Genomic DNA, 13,614 nt, shown 5'->3' with positions numbered 1-13,614 from the left:
GGTTTACCATAAGTGTAGAGATTTATCTAAAAGATAATAGCAAACATCAGCACGTGGTGAGTAAAATATATAGGGATACGTTATTTATTATCATGTTTTATTGTCTGTGAGTATACATTATAAATGGTGTGTGTTTTTTGCTGGTTAATTCGAAATAAACTAAATTAAGGTATTGGATGGTTTAATTATTAATTATTGATACTATGTCTGTATATAATATGGTTTTGACATTACTTAATGATGTTTGAATTGATTCAGTTTGGTTTTGTCCTTACATAACATGTTTTTTTTCATTACTCGCTGTGGTTTCACCATAATTTAATTCGATTGTGACATAAAATCATTTTTTGAAACAGATTTCGATGTGGCAGTGGGTTAACGTTATGCAGATGTTTAATTATATGATGTAGTTTTGTTATTCAGTAATACCACAGTCCCACTAGGCCACAATCGCACTATGATCTGTGAAAAAAATGGAAATTTTGATGATCGTAGTACGATCGTGTATCCCGCAGTAAGGTCGTATCACGGTCGTGGTGAGGTCTTCAAGATCGTGTTGAGCGTGGTCAACTTTGAATATGTTCAAAACAATAGATGTACCATCGTAGCGAGAGCGTAGCGAGAGCGTAGCGAAAGCGTGAGTCTATTCGGAGAGACTGTGCTACGATCTCACAGCGACGTTATTACGACCTCACTACGACCAACACGTTCTCACCGCGACCCATCTACGCTTCCACTACGACTATACCACGTTAACATTAAGCTGTTCAAGACCATAGTACGATTCTAACACGTCCTTGCCGTCCTCACGCTCTTCTTACGACCTGACTACGTTCATACTACGTCTATCAATCTGATTGTCATTTTCACATAAAATATATTAAATATCTCCAGGTTTAGTTTGTCTGTATATAATTATACTTCTTGTCCAATTTCTCTTACGGCTCAAAAATGCTTCTCGTTTTTATATACATTAGACCATTGGCGCATCCGAGGGGGGTCCAGGGGTTGGAACATCTCCTTTTTTTTGGTAGATCAACGCATTTGAATGGGAGCACATAGTTGGAACCCCCCTTTTTACTCTGGGTTGGCACCCCCTTTTTAAAATGGCTTGATCCGCCCTGTAGACCGTTGGTTTTCCCGTTTGAATGGTTTAACACTAGTAATGTTTGAAGCCCTTTATAGCTTGCTGTTTGATATGAGCCATGGCTCCGTGTTTAAGGCCGTACCTTGGCCTATAATGGTTTAATTTTAGAAATTATTAGTTTGATGGAGACTTGTCTCATTGGAACTCATACCACATCTTCCTATATCTATTGACACATCTGTGTCATCTCTGCTATCGTTCACTAAAATATCGTTATTTGAGCGTTAAGGACTAGCGATAGGTTGTAATTTAGGTTGAATTGGTCATTCCGTCATCTCTGCTTGATCTGGATTCGTTACTATCAGAGCTTCCTCTGCCTTAAATCAACCCCTACCACCACGCCACGTGTTCTAGTAGATTTTGGTGGCATGACAGTATTGTTTCCGCTAAATCTACGTATTAATCAGAAATGGAAGGAATGGAACTGTATTGATATGGAACACGATGTTGACGTTTTTGCTGAGAACGTAGTAAGATAGCGGTATGAACGTAGTATAATCTTGGTAAGAACGTGCTATAATCGCAGTGAGAACGTGATGAGCGTAGAAAGATCTGATAAGCGTAGTGAGGTCGTAGAATAAGCGCGATGAGAACGTGGTATAATCGTAGAGGGATCGTTGTAATGAGGACGTAGTAGCATCGTGAAAGCAACGGCAGTTTACACGTTCATGCCGCAACCTCACCGCGGTCTAAATTACATTCAGATCGCGATGAGCGTGGTGCGATTGTGGTCTAGAGGGACTGGGGCTTAATGACGATTAGCTAATTCTTAATTTGATTTTATGATATTAAGTTTACATACTGATATTTCAAAATCTTCCGATATCACACTTGGTCTGTTCGTTCCAGTATTTGATGTTGTCCTGTCATTCTATGGTATTGTTATCAAATTACTTGATGTGGTAAAACCACTACACCCTTTTATTCTACGTTTTTCATGTTTCGTTTTTTTTTTAATGTGCTTCAAATGAGTATAATTGTAATTGAGTTCAAGTTCAAATTAACGTTTTCTGACATCAGACACGCGAAGCAATGAATGTGTTTGTAGATAGATGTTTTTGTGTTCTGTTCAATTGTTCCTTTTAAAATTGTTTCACGAAGATGACTGCTGTTCCCGTATTTTGACTATTTTATTTATGATAAATATAGGAAGATGTGGTGTGAGTGTCAATGAGACAACTCTCCATCCAAATAACAGTTTAAAAAATTTAACCATTATAGGTCAATGTACGGCCTTCAACACGGAGCCTTGGCTCACACCGAACAACAAGCTATAAAGGGTTCCAAAATTACTAATGTAAAACCTTTCAAATGGAAAAACCAACGGTCTAATCTATATAAAAACAAGAAACGAGAAACACGTATAAATTACATATACAAACGACAACTACTGTACATCAGATTCCTGACTTAGGACAGGTGCAAACATTTGCAGCGGGATTAAACGTTTTAATGGTACCAAACCTTCTCCCTTTTTCTGAAACAATAGCATAACATCACAACATAGAAAAACACACGATAAAATATCAATTGGCACGCTTAACTCAATCAAAAAAACGTAAATTAATAATGATGTCTGTTTAGTACACGCATCATTGTAAATATAACGGAATTTGATGAGACTGTCAACAAAGTGAGAGGTTTAGCGCTATAAACCAGGGTTCTACATTCTAAAATGCCTGTACGAAGTCAGGAATATGACAGTGTTCTTGTCCGTTCGTTTTTAATGTATTTTGTCATTTGATTTTGCCATGTGATTAGAGACTTTCCGAATTGATTTTCCTCTGAGATCAGTATTTTTGTGATTTTACTTTTTAGTTATTGTTTAAGGCTTTGGTAGGAAAAGGGCAAAAGCTGACAAAAACGCACTCAAACAGTTTATTTCGGACATAAGGTTGATTTCCCAAATCCAATCTTGCCGGCTGTTTAAAAACTCTTTTTTTTAAATAAGTGTAACGTTGACTGTAGAAATGTGAGTTATAGGTAAAAAAATAAATGACTCAATGCTAAATCAAAGTCGATTATAATTTTGGCTAAAATTCTAACTCGAAATCGAAGACTTACTCTCTATTCAAACAGAACTTAAAAATTGAACTTGAACGTTTACTCAGTAGCTATATATAGATAATCACAGTTATCTGAGGAAAATAACGAATGGTAATCGACTTTAAAAATAGAACTAGATTTTCCAAAAAGTACGTGGTTTGAACTCATCAAGAGGTGTAACAACCTCATCAAGAAATGGCAGAATCACATCATCAACTGGCACGATTATCCCATGCAATATTGTGTAAAATTGTCTGTGTCATTTGGTCTTTTGTGGAGAGTTGCTGAGTTTCAAACACTTGCACAGATGTGTCGAAAGAAAGAATTACCTTCATTCATATTTCGCATCACTTGTTTATACGATATCTCTCATTTGTTTGTCATTTATTTTTCCACTTCTATATAACAAATACAGATATGAATTTTCTGCAACGACTTTAATATTAGATGTATTTTGTATACGATCATTCAATCTTTCTCCGGGGAACATGGTGACTTGTAACGTTGTATGATAAGAGCCTGACTGAATGCATCTAATCACGCAATGAACGATTGCTTTGAAAAGTAATGATAACTAAACTGTCCTCTTGTTCCGTGAATATAATGCGTTTTGTTTCATTCTTTTCTTCTATCAATAAGTTAATTTTTTCCTCACATTTTACAACATTTTGTAGAGCGAGCATGGGCACCTAAGAGTTATAAGTTTCTTAGAGAACACGGTGTTAGGACAATTGAACAACGCCAAATCAGATCATCCTACACATGTGGTACCCGTCGTGTTGTTCATGTTGTTACATGACTGGTTATAAGTCGTATACGATAAGTCACGTTGGAAAAAACTGTACGGGATTTTACAGTTAAAGCTTGAGGAACATATATGTTATCATCTGTGAAATAGATATTTCATAATAGTCAACCAACTCGTATACATAAATCTCGTATATCCTCAACCTATAGTAGATTTTACAATTTCAGATTTTGCCAAAAAAAAAAATTAGAGTATTAGTGAAATTACCAAATGTAGATCATCACGGAAAATTAGCTAACAACAGTGCATGTTTATCGAAGAACTATCAAATGCCTGAATGTATCTGAAGGAAACATGTAAGAACAGTTTTCAGGTATTAAGTATATGTTAGGGATACTGTAACAGCCAGTACTGATTAAGGTAATTTCGTAGACTTGCGTTACGTACATTTTAGCATCCATTGAGTTGTTTTTCTGCGATATGTGAAATGTCATGAATGTAGTAGTCCAGTTAAGTGCCTTTTTTCCAGACACTTGATATTTACTTTTTATCTTTATTATGTTTATAGACTCATTAACTGACTTAATATTATAAATCATGTATACAATATCCCCTGGTTTTTTTTAATGATATCTGTGTGGATGTTTTATCAGCAATATGAATAGGGCTTGCTGCACTTCTGTGTAACACAATTGTACATATGTTTTTTGACTAGGCATTAATTTGAATATTGTTTTAAGTTCATTATTACAGACATTTTATACTTTGTTTTACAATATACTAGTTACATGTTCAGTCAATTGAAAAGCTTGATGTTACGTTACAAAATATGTTTGCATTTTTTTATTTCAGCTTTTGGATATTATCGAGAATAATCATGTAACTGTATAAATATGTCTTGAATGAACCGTCCAATACTTTTTATGATCCATTATTTAGAGCATGTACATGACATTTTAATATGTATTGCTGATGAAAAATGTTGAAATATATCATATACATGTAGGGCCCTTTTTTTAAATATTGTTACTTTTTTTAAGGTATATGTTGCTGTATTTATCATGTTCATTCTTATTGAATTTATTGATGTTCATTGTTTTTAAAGCAATAATTTTATAAGCACTTTATTGTTTTATATACTTTTGTAAGTCCCATGTGGTGTTTTTATTTCTCCATTGAGCTTTCCTAGCCCTATTGGCCATGTGAGCTATTGTTATCACTTTTAAAATCTCAGGGATGTTAACGAAATTCTGGTGGAATAAAGGGGGATTTGAAGTAATTAATCTGATTGTTAAGCCTTGTTTCATTTCAAGTATCCTATTTTGTTATTTGCCCATGGAGTTATGAGTTTTGAACAGCGGTATACTACTGTTGCCTTTATTTATTCAGTTGTTTTTATACACCTGCCTTTTAAGACGGAACGCATTATTTAAAAAAAATGTCTTTGTTGACATGTTGCATCATATTTTAAGTTCACCCTATGCGAATTACTTCAAACTTAACATAATTTTTGTTATGATGGTCTCAAGGTCTGTTTATTTTCGGTTGAAAATCCCTTTTTTTTTGTTCAAAAATTTTTGTACTTTTGTCTTTTTTGCGCGGTTACTTAAGAATATCTCGTACATTGTATTTCAAAGGTAATTGTCGTGGTGGTGTAGAGGTCTGCATATTTCTACAATATATAGACGTATCATGCTCTCATTGTGCAGCAGTTTGATTTTTTTTTCTTTTTTTTTTTAATCACAGAGATAGAACTTTAACTAAATCCATAATTTTGTCATTGAATTATATATTATGAGATGACTTGAAAATCGAATAAAGCTGGAAGAATTCTTTAACTGTTAGATAATTAATCCTAATATTTTAAAATGTCACAATTCCATTTATCAGTTTTTATGTATGGGAGACAAACCCCGTTGTATTTTTTTATGCAATCTCAGGAATTTGAAATTGTATTATTCACATTGTACATGTATGTAAATAGTAATCATGGTAGATAGAGGTTGTGTTTTATTTCTACAATGTTTTTATTTTTCTGTACTTAGGACTTCCAATTTTATCTTTGTGTTAAGCAAGTATGCACCGAGTTTTTACCATACTAAGTTTTTATGTGTTTTTGTTTGAATTCATATATGATAACTCCTTTCTCATTTGACTTAGATTAACCCTTTAGCATCACTACAAGCAGTTCATGAATTGTCTGTTACATAGAAACAATGTCTGTAATAACAAATGTCAGTTATCAGAGACATTTTTGTCAGGTGAAACACTAATAGGGTAATATACCTTCACTTCGTCTTGAGTCTGATTTTTTTACTGGAATTGATTTAACATTTTCATGTTTTTGGGATTATTTTAGCAATTTATCTATGGTACCTTACAATTAAATGGTAATTAATCTGCAAAAAACTGTTGTAAAATCTACTGGGCATTGAGGAAAAGTAACTACAGATGTAAACCAACAAGATCGGGTCAAGCAGGAAGGAACAACATACTTGTTATTACACTTTCAATGATTATATTGGGGAAGACAACTTCAAACTGTAATTACATGCATGTTTTGTTTTTTTGGCTTGATGCTATCTTGTTTGTAAACATCTTTTTAGTTACCTGAAATTGAAGGAATAATAACTATTTAATCAAAAAGTATCATTGACAAATTGCTAAGGTAATCTAAAAATTGTCAAAATATTAAACAATTGCTTAAAGAAAATTCAAGAGAAGTTATCATAAAAATACAACCATTGTACATGTTTTGTTTTCAAAATAACTGATGATATGAGGAGATAACCCCATTATAATTCACATAATAACAGTATGCCTGTTATTTTCTCTAATAACTTGTCTCAAGTTATAACATTGACTGAAGATTATGGTTTTCTATGTACCTGTCCTTGTATCTATTTTATATGTAGAACAATATAAAGTTGAAACTTTAATTTCGCTACTGATAGCTTTCTCTAGTCATGAAAGTGTATAAACCAGCTGATAAACAGTTTCTTTTGTTATTTGTGTTATTAAATAAGATGCATTTATATTTTATTATTATGGAATTATTTTTTTTATATTTCATGAATTATTTTTGTTCAAAAACTTATATTCCTTTGACTGTCAGTTGTTTAGTTTTATGTTGATTAATAAAACATTTGTTTACACTGACTTTTCCTTGATTCAACAGTAACAATGTACCTACGAATACCCGATATAGAATTTGTGAAAGTCGTTAAAAGTTGTCATTCCAATTTAACTGAATTATAGTATTTACTTAAAAAAGTAAACAAAAATAAGGGAGGTAATAAAAAAATCAAGTGGACTAGGAACATATCTGTATTAAGTTGATCAAATAAACAAAAAGATCATTTGTCAAAGGGAGATAATCCAGAGTACTTGTTTTACCTATTTAGGTAAATTCAGCGTATTTGCATAGGTAAAATAATTTTACCTTTTGAAGTTATAGAAAGTTTACACAATCAGGTAAATAAAACTTACTTCTGCCAGTGAGATCCCAGACTGACTGTGCAAACTTATTTCTTTCGTTTTATTTCGTACTTGTCCGTTTCCATATTCGTTGTATTCTGTACTAGTCCGTTACATGTCTGTTCTATCCGGTATTAGTCCGTTACAAATCTTTTCTATTCAGTACTAGTCCGTTACATGTCCGTTCTATCCGTTACTAATTCTAGTCCGTTGCATGTTCGTTCTATCCGGTACTTGTCCGTTACATGTTTGTTCTATCCGGTACTTATCTTTTACATGTGGGTCATGTTAATTCATTCCGGTACTAGTCAGCTACATGTCCGTTCTTTAAGGTACTAGTCTGTTTTATTTTGTACATAGATATAAGAAGATGTGGTATTAGATCTGCCAATGAGACAACTTTGCATCCCAGCAACAATTTCAAAAATGTGAATCATTATAGGTCAAAGCACGGTCTTTAACATGGAACCTTGACTCACACCGATTTGCAAGCTAAAAAGGGCCCTAAAAATGACTAGTGTCAAACCAAACATAGTCCGTTTCATGTCCTTTCTATATCAAAATAGATCTTTATGGGTGGAAAGACGTTTAATTGTTCAGAATACAATTGGTTTTTTAAATTTTTTTTCCTTCTGCCTAATTTTGTTTTTGCAATAAATATTTGTTTCGCAATATGTCGCTAAGATATTTGGTATATTATCATATAGTGTATGTGCCTTTGAATTTTACCCTGCATAACCAAATAAATTTCTTTGTAGGAGTTATCTCCCCGAACACTGTTTCCTTGTGACAGCATATCCTCCGTAACCGTTAAAGAAAGCGACACATTTATTTTATATAATTGCTCGTTATATCCTTGGCATGATTTGTCGTATTTTGACTGAAGCGATATGAACACTTCATATCATAGTTTTTTTTTCCTTATGCATTTGATATGAGTGATATGCATTTCTATCTTGTAAACCATAAGTGATTTAGACCTAGGATCCTCTGATTTGAGGTTCTTGATCCAAAAATAAGGTCAAGGTCAGAGGTCAAGGTCACATCTTAAATTTTGATTTTGGCTTAATTACTATTCTATTCAAAAACCGTATGAAATATCGACAGCATATTTTTAATAAATTGTAGGTTGCAACATGTCGTAACACATGATTTTGATTTCAAGCCCTTGGTTTATGATCTTGAAAATAAACTCAAGGTCATAGGTTGAATTGACGTCCTATATTTTGACATTTGCTTTTACCTCATATGAATACATGATAAAACCATGGGATTTTTTTGCATTACGTTGCAAAACACTAGACCATGGAAAAATCAACCGGAAGTGACCTTGTGTAAATTAGAAGAAGCTATTTTTGTACTTATTTAAAGTACAAGTATATTGAACAATAGATTTCTGGAATCAGTATTAAGAAAACTATGAAATAAAACCGAAAGTGACATATTTAAAACCGGAAGTTGCAATGTATATCCCTTATTTAAAACAAAATGTTTAGAAACCATATATTTTTTGTTTCAGTGTACAATAAGCTATCATTTCACGCTGGATATTATATTTAAAAAAACTGAATTTTCATAGTTCTATGTCAAAATTTATCTGTAAGGGTGAAAAGACAGAGAACAATTGTTTTTAAATCTTATAATAATTTACTTGGCCAAATTTGTATCGTTTGGCCTTATAAGATGTATACATGCAATGATTGGTTTTGACTTACTTATACTTTTCACAAAATAGTGATAAGAAATCACTGGAATAATCACGGATACTGATGAAATGATAAGAACTTTCTATCTGACTTGCATGATAATTCCAGAATGACATTTCTGGAGTTAGTGACACTTTTAGCCGTGGCGTTGTCAGTTAATTTTCGACATTCGATTTAAACGTCCATTTTTTTCATATTTTTTGTCTCTTTTTTATTTACGTTAACAATATCATACTAGATTGTAAACGTATTGAACATATAGATATTCCTTTGGATACTGTTACAGATAAAAGAAGAATTCCGGATACAGTATGATCTATTGGAGTGCACATTCAGATAATCTCACAGTTAATTTTTTCCTCCATCCATTGACCATGTTGACACAAATAATTATTAAACCCTTTTTGAACTGAAAATATCAGAATGAATGACCCTTTTTGAACTGAAAACATCAGAATGAATGACCCTTTTTGAACTGAAAACATCAGAATGAATGACCCTTTTTGAACTGAAAACATCAGAATGAATGCAACCCAACAGTACAGAATTGGCTGAAATAACGAATTTACATCTGAACATGAACCAAAACTCATAACAATACTTAACGTATTAAAGTTTCAGATGATACTGAGCTCAAAATTAACATTAAGGACACACATTCATTCATCAGTGCATTGACGACTTCGAATAAAAAGTAAATAAAGTCGATAATATATCATTTTCTTATTGACCCGTTCGCATTTTGCACAGTCACCTATGAAATCATCAATAGTAGTGTGCTTCAGATACAATCATTGATCAATGGTTAAGACTTGTATAACTGCATGATACCCGTTACAAAATGCTTGAACGATACGATATGTATTCGCTTTACTCAGAAGCGAATGTTTGTGCAATCTTGAATCTTTCGATTCTGGAGTTGCTGTCCGATTATGACATTTTTACTTAGTGTTAAAATACATGACGTATGATGAATGCATAATGTGAGACGTCTGTTGCATATTTTGAGTTAATGCGATTCCTTATAAGTATTTTTTCTAATTGAAGTATATCTTTTTTTTTAGAAAATTGTAAACTTATTTTGCTTCTAGTTTAAGGAAGGTAACTTTTTCAGAATTATTGAGAGTAAATTTATATTTTGTTTGTAAGGGTTTTGACAATAACATCTGTAAATCTGTTCCCTGGAACCTTATGATGTAGTTTGGGCAATATGCGCAATGGTTTCTCCATAGGCGTTTATTTGTTTACATGCATGTATGATGGCTTGTTTCAAAGCTGAAACACTCTTGAAAGGTTTTTTTTCACGAAAAAGGAAACTGCTTCTCCCTTATGGTTTCACAATCTTAATTTTAGCCTTTTTAATGAGGTATAATCAAAAGTAGCTTTATAGTTTAATAGGTGACAAGATTTGACCCTCCCTCTTTTTCTTTGAGAAAAAAAAAACTATCTTGTGATTTGTTACTGTGCATTAAAATGTAAATCATATGCTAGTCTTTAATTAATTTTTATGTTTAGTCGCCTATATTAGTGACCAGCTGCTAATTATTGGTCAAAAAATGGTTTAAAACTAATATGTTATAAATGTTCTTCCAATACTGTGGAAGATGAGGCTCATTTTTTATCTGATTGCAACAAATTGCATGTTAGCTAGTATTGCAAAATAGAACTTTAACTCTAATCTTATGAGCATTCAAAACCAAATTATCTGGTTATTTAGTGTAGAAAACGTTGATTTACTTAATATAATATGTAATTTTATATACATGCATCTTCCTTACTGAAGATTTGTAAAAAGAAATCTATGTGTGTATATACATTTCATTGGACATAAAAAATATATTCATCTGAATTTCACAAACATACTAGCCAATTAAAAAAACAGAATTGACTTGACCCATTGACAATCTAATACATCTTCTTTTTTAAATGCACTTTATTTGATATCCTTGTTAACATTCAAGACCCGTTATTGCTCGACATATATTGACTTAATTTGGAGTAAACCTCAATTTAACCCGTATGAATACCAAGAACCGAATTCCTTTTCATGTCCAAAGGTCAAAAGTTAATTGACTACCAATTGTTTCGCCGTATATATGCGGAACATCATCAAAACGCAACAATAAAGGGAATGTAAAAAATTAAATAAAGGATGTTGAAGTGTCGTCTGCATGTTAAACATTCAATAAGACGTTAAAAGACAATCAGTGTTGTTTAATACTTTATGGAGAAATCAATGAAAAGAACTAAATGGTTTAATTGTGCGCTGAACCTATTTTCGTATTTAACAAATGCTTCCCAATCATACAATGCTAATGTTATTGAGTACAAGAAAACGAACTCCTGAATTTACATATCTAAAATTAAACAATGAGCAATTTCGTGTTACGCGGGACTTGTGTTTTCCAAAGTATTAATTGTTTAAATCTTATTTGTTTTTCTTCTAGAATCGCGAGTCGTACCAGAATGAGAGTCAAACGATAGTTCGTTTCCATTGGGAGATAAGGTGGTACAAAACTCTTTTTCATTTATTTTTTGCAAGAATTTGTTGATTTTGAAAATAAAATAAAAACATGTCCCCTATATTACAAAAGAGGTAAATATATATGCCTTATTGTGTTATTACTGTTTGCATTCTATAAGCAAATGATTAAATTACACGTATGGTTATTATTATCTTCAATATAACTTAATAATTTTAAAACTCACATTAAGAAATTAATTTGCAATTTTTTAAAATGTTTGATTGATTCTTTCATTAACACAATAAATAATGTATTTCAATAGCCATACAGGTCATGAAAAATTATAAAGTATTCATACTTTTTGAGATGACCCCGAAATCACATTGCATTCATCTTCCAGCTCGAATGGTAGTATCGACTTTTCTAATACGTCTTATAGAATACGACAGGTAATTACCATTATCATTCTACTAATTTATCGATTTGCATAATGGTTAAAATATGTCATGAATCTTCATAGTCATGTTTTGTTTGATTTCTCACTCCCAGCTTAGAATTGTTTTTCCTAAGACAAAACATGCACAGTGAATCAAATCCTTAAGAAATGTAAGAATTTTTTAAAATATAAATGCATGTTTTGAACGTTTGATTTTGTGCATGATGCAATTTACACGACTTAAGACAACAGTCAAAACCTATAGGAAGGGAGGTAGTAGTTCTTATAAAGTATGATAGAAAACGTAACCACTTCACAGGTTAAACTTTATAGTATATTATTTAATGTTTATTGAAAAAGCGAGGTAACGTTCATGAACATAATTATGATTTTATACAATTAATACACCATAATCATTTTTGTTTTTCGCTCAAAGACAATATCAATACTAGCCATATGAGTATGTGTTGTGGGTACCATTGTATTTTCGGGTAGTTGTCTCTTTGACACATTCCCCATTTCCATTCTCAATTTTGTTATCGTATCCATTTATTACATGAGCTGTAAAAAATCTGTTTGTCAAACACACTTAATCATTTAACAGTTGAATTCATTCAGACACCATTCCTGTTTTTGAATGGTATAACCATCGATAAGCAAATAGACGGTCCCATTGCAACTACTTTTACCGTTTAATTTGTTATCTTAGTATATTAACTATATGTCTCAAGACATGGCTATTGTCAATTGTGTATCTATATAAACTCATCATAGATACCAGGACTAAATTTAGTATATACGCTAGACGCGCGTTTCGTCTATAACTCTATAAGACTCATCAGTGACGCTAGAATCCAAAAATGTTAAAAAGGCCAAATAATCAACATTGCAAAAACAATTGATATTAAAACTCAAACTAAACGTCTAAATGCAGAATTCAATGTCTTAAGACATGAGCAATATCATAAAATTTCAGCTGTTCCGTAAGGACACTTATCATGTTCATACCTCCCTAAAATGACATAGCAATAGATAGTAATCATCACTGCTTTTTCTTTAGACCGGCAGTAAAAACCCTTGGCAACGTGGATTTTCCGTTCGCCGTCCGGGATCTTTAATTTCGCAGCCATGTTTGATCAGAACGAAGACATTAAAGCCAACGAAACGTTTATAAAGTGTGTCAAAGTCTATGTACGTTATTAATACTTGCAAAAAAAAAAATTGTGACGGTCCGTGATTGACCTCTTGCAAGGCTTAGCTTGTGTCCCTATCCAATATACTCTCATTTTTAAATGCAAGTTTAAATATCTCATACCTTCATTTCAGACGGCCTCTTTATTAGTTCCTAAGTATTGTATGTACATCTATTGATTTCTCCTCCGGAACATGTATTAATAATTTGCCACTGAACGTTGCCTTTTCACAGGAATATACGAGTTTTTTTCCCATTTGTTTGATGTATTTGAGTTTTTATTTTGTCATTTGTTAAGGAAATTCTCGTTGGAGTTAAATATTTTATTATTTTACTTTTTTCAATGTTTAAACTGAAAACAGGAATCAATAGCAATGTAAGGTGTATGGCAACAAGG

At 32.2% G+C, this 13,614-nt stretch overlaps 1 protein-coding gene across 9 annotated transcripts in view; it reads left to right on the top strand.

The window, feature by feature from the left end:
* LOC143081646 (uncharacterized) overlaps positions 1 to 7,091 on the top strand; it is a 43,378-nt gene extending 36,287 nt beyond the window's left edge. For 6 of the 9 annotated variants that reach the window (XM_076257430.1, XM_076257420.1, XM_076257440.1 and 3 more), the window contains 2 exons: positions 2 to 56; positions 4,169 to 7,091. In XM_076257430.1, coding sequence (XP_076113545.1) covers positions 2 to 37 — 36 coding nt within the window. In that variant the 3' untranslated portion in view covers positions 38 to 56; positions 4,169 to 7,091. The other 3 variants (XR_012980040.1, XR_012980037.1, XM_076257432.1) reach the window with 3 other exon arrangements.
* Positions 7,092 to 13,614: the final 6,523 nt, after the last annotated feature.

The sequence above is a fragment of the Mytilus galloprovincialis genome, chromosome 1, assembly GCF_965363235.1.
Source record: "Mytilus galloprovincialis chromosome 1, xbMytGall1.hap1.1, whole genome shotgun sequence".
Taxonomy (NCBI): domain Eukaryota; kingdom Metazoa; phylum Mollusca; class Bivalvia; order Mytilida; family Mytilidae; genus Mytilus; species Mytilus galloprovincialis.
This window is presented reverse-complemented; position numbering and strand designations above follow the sequence as displayed.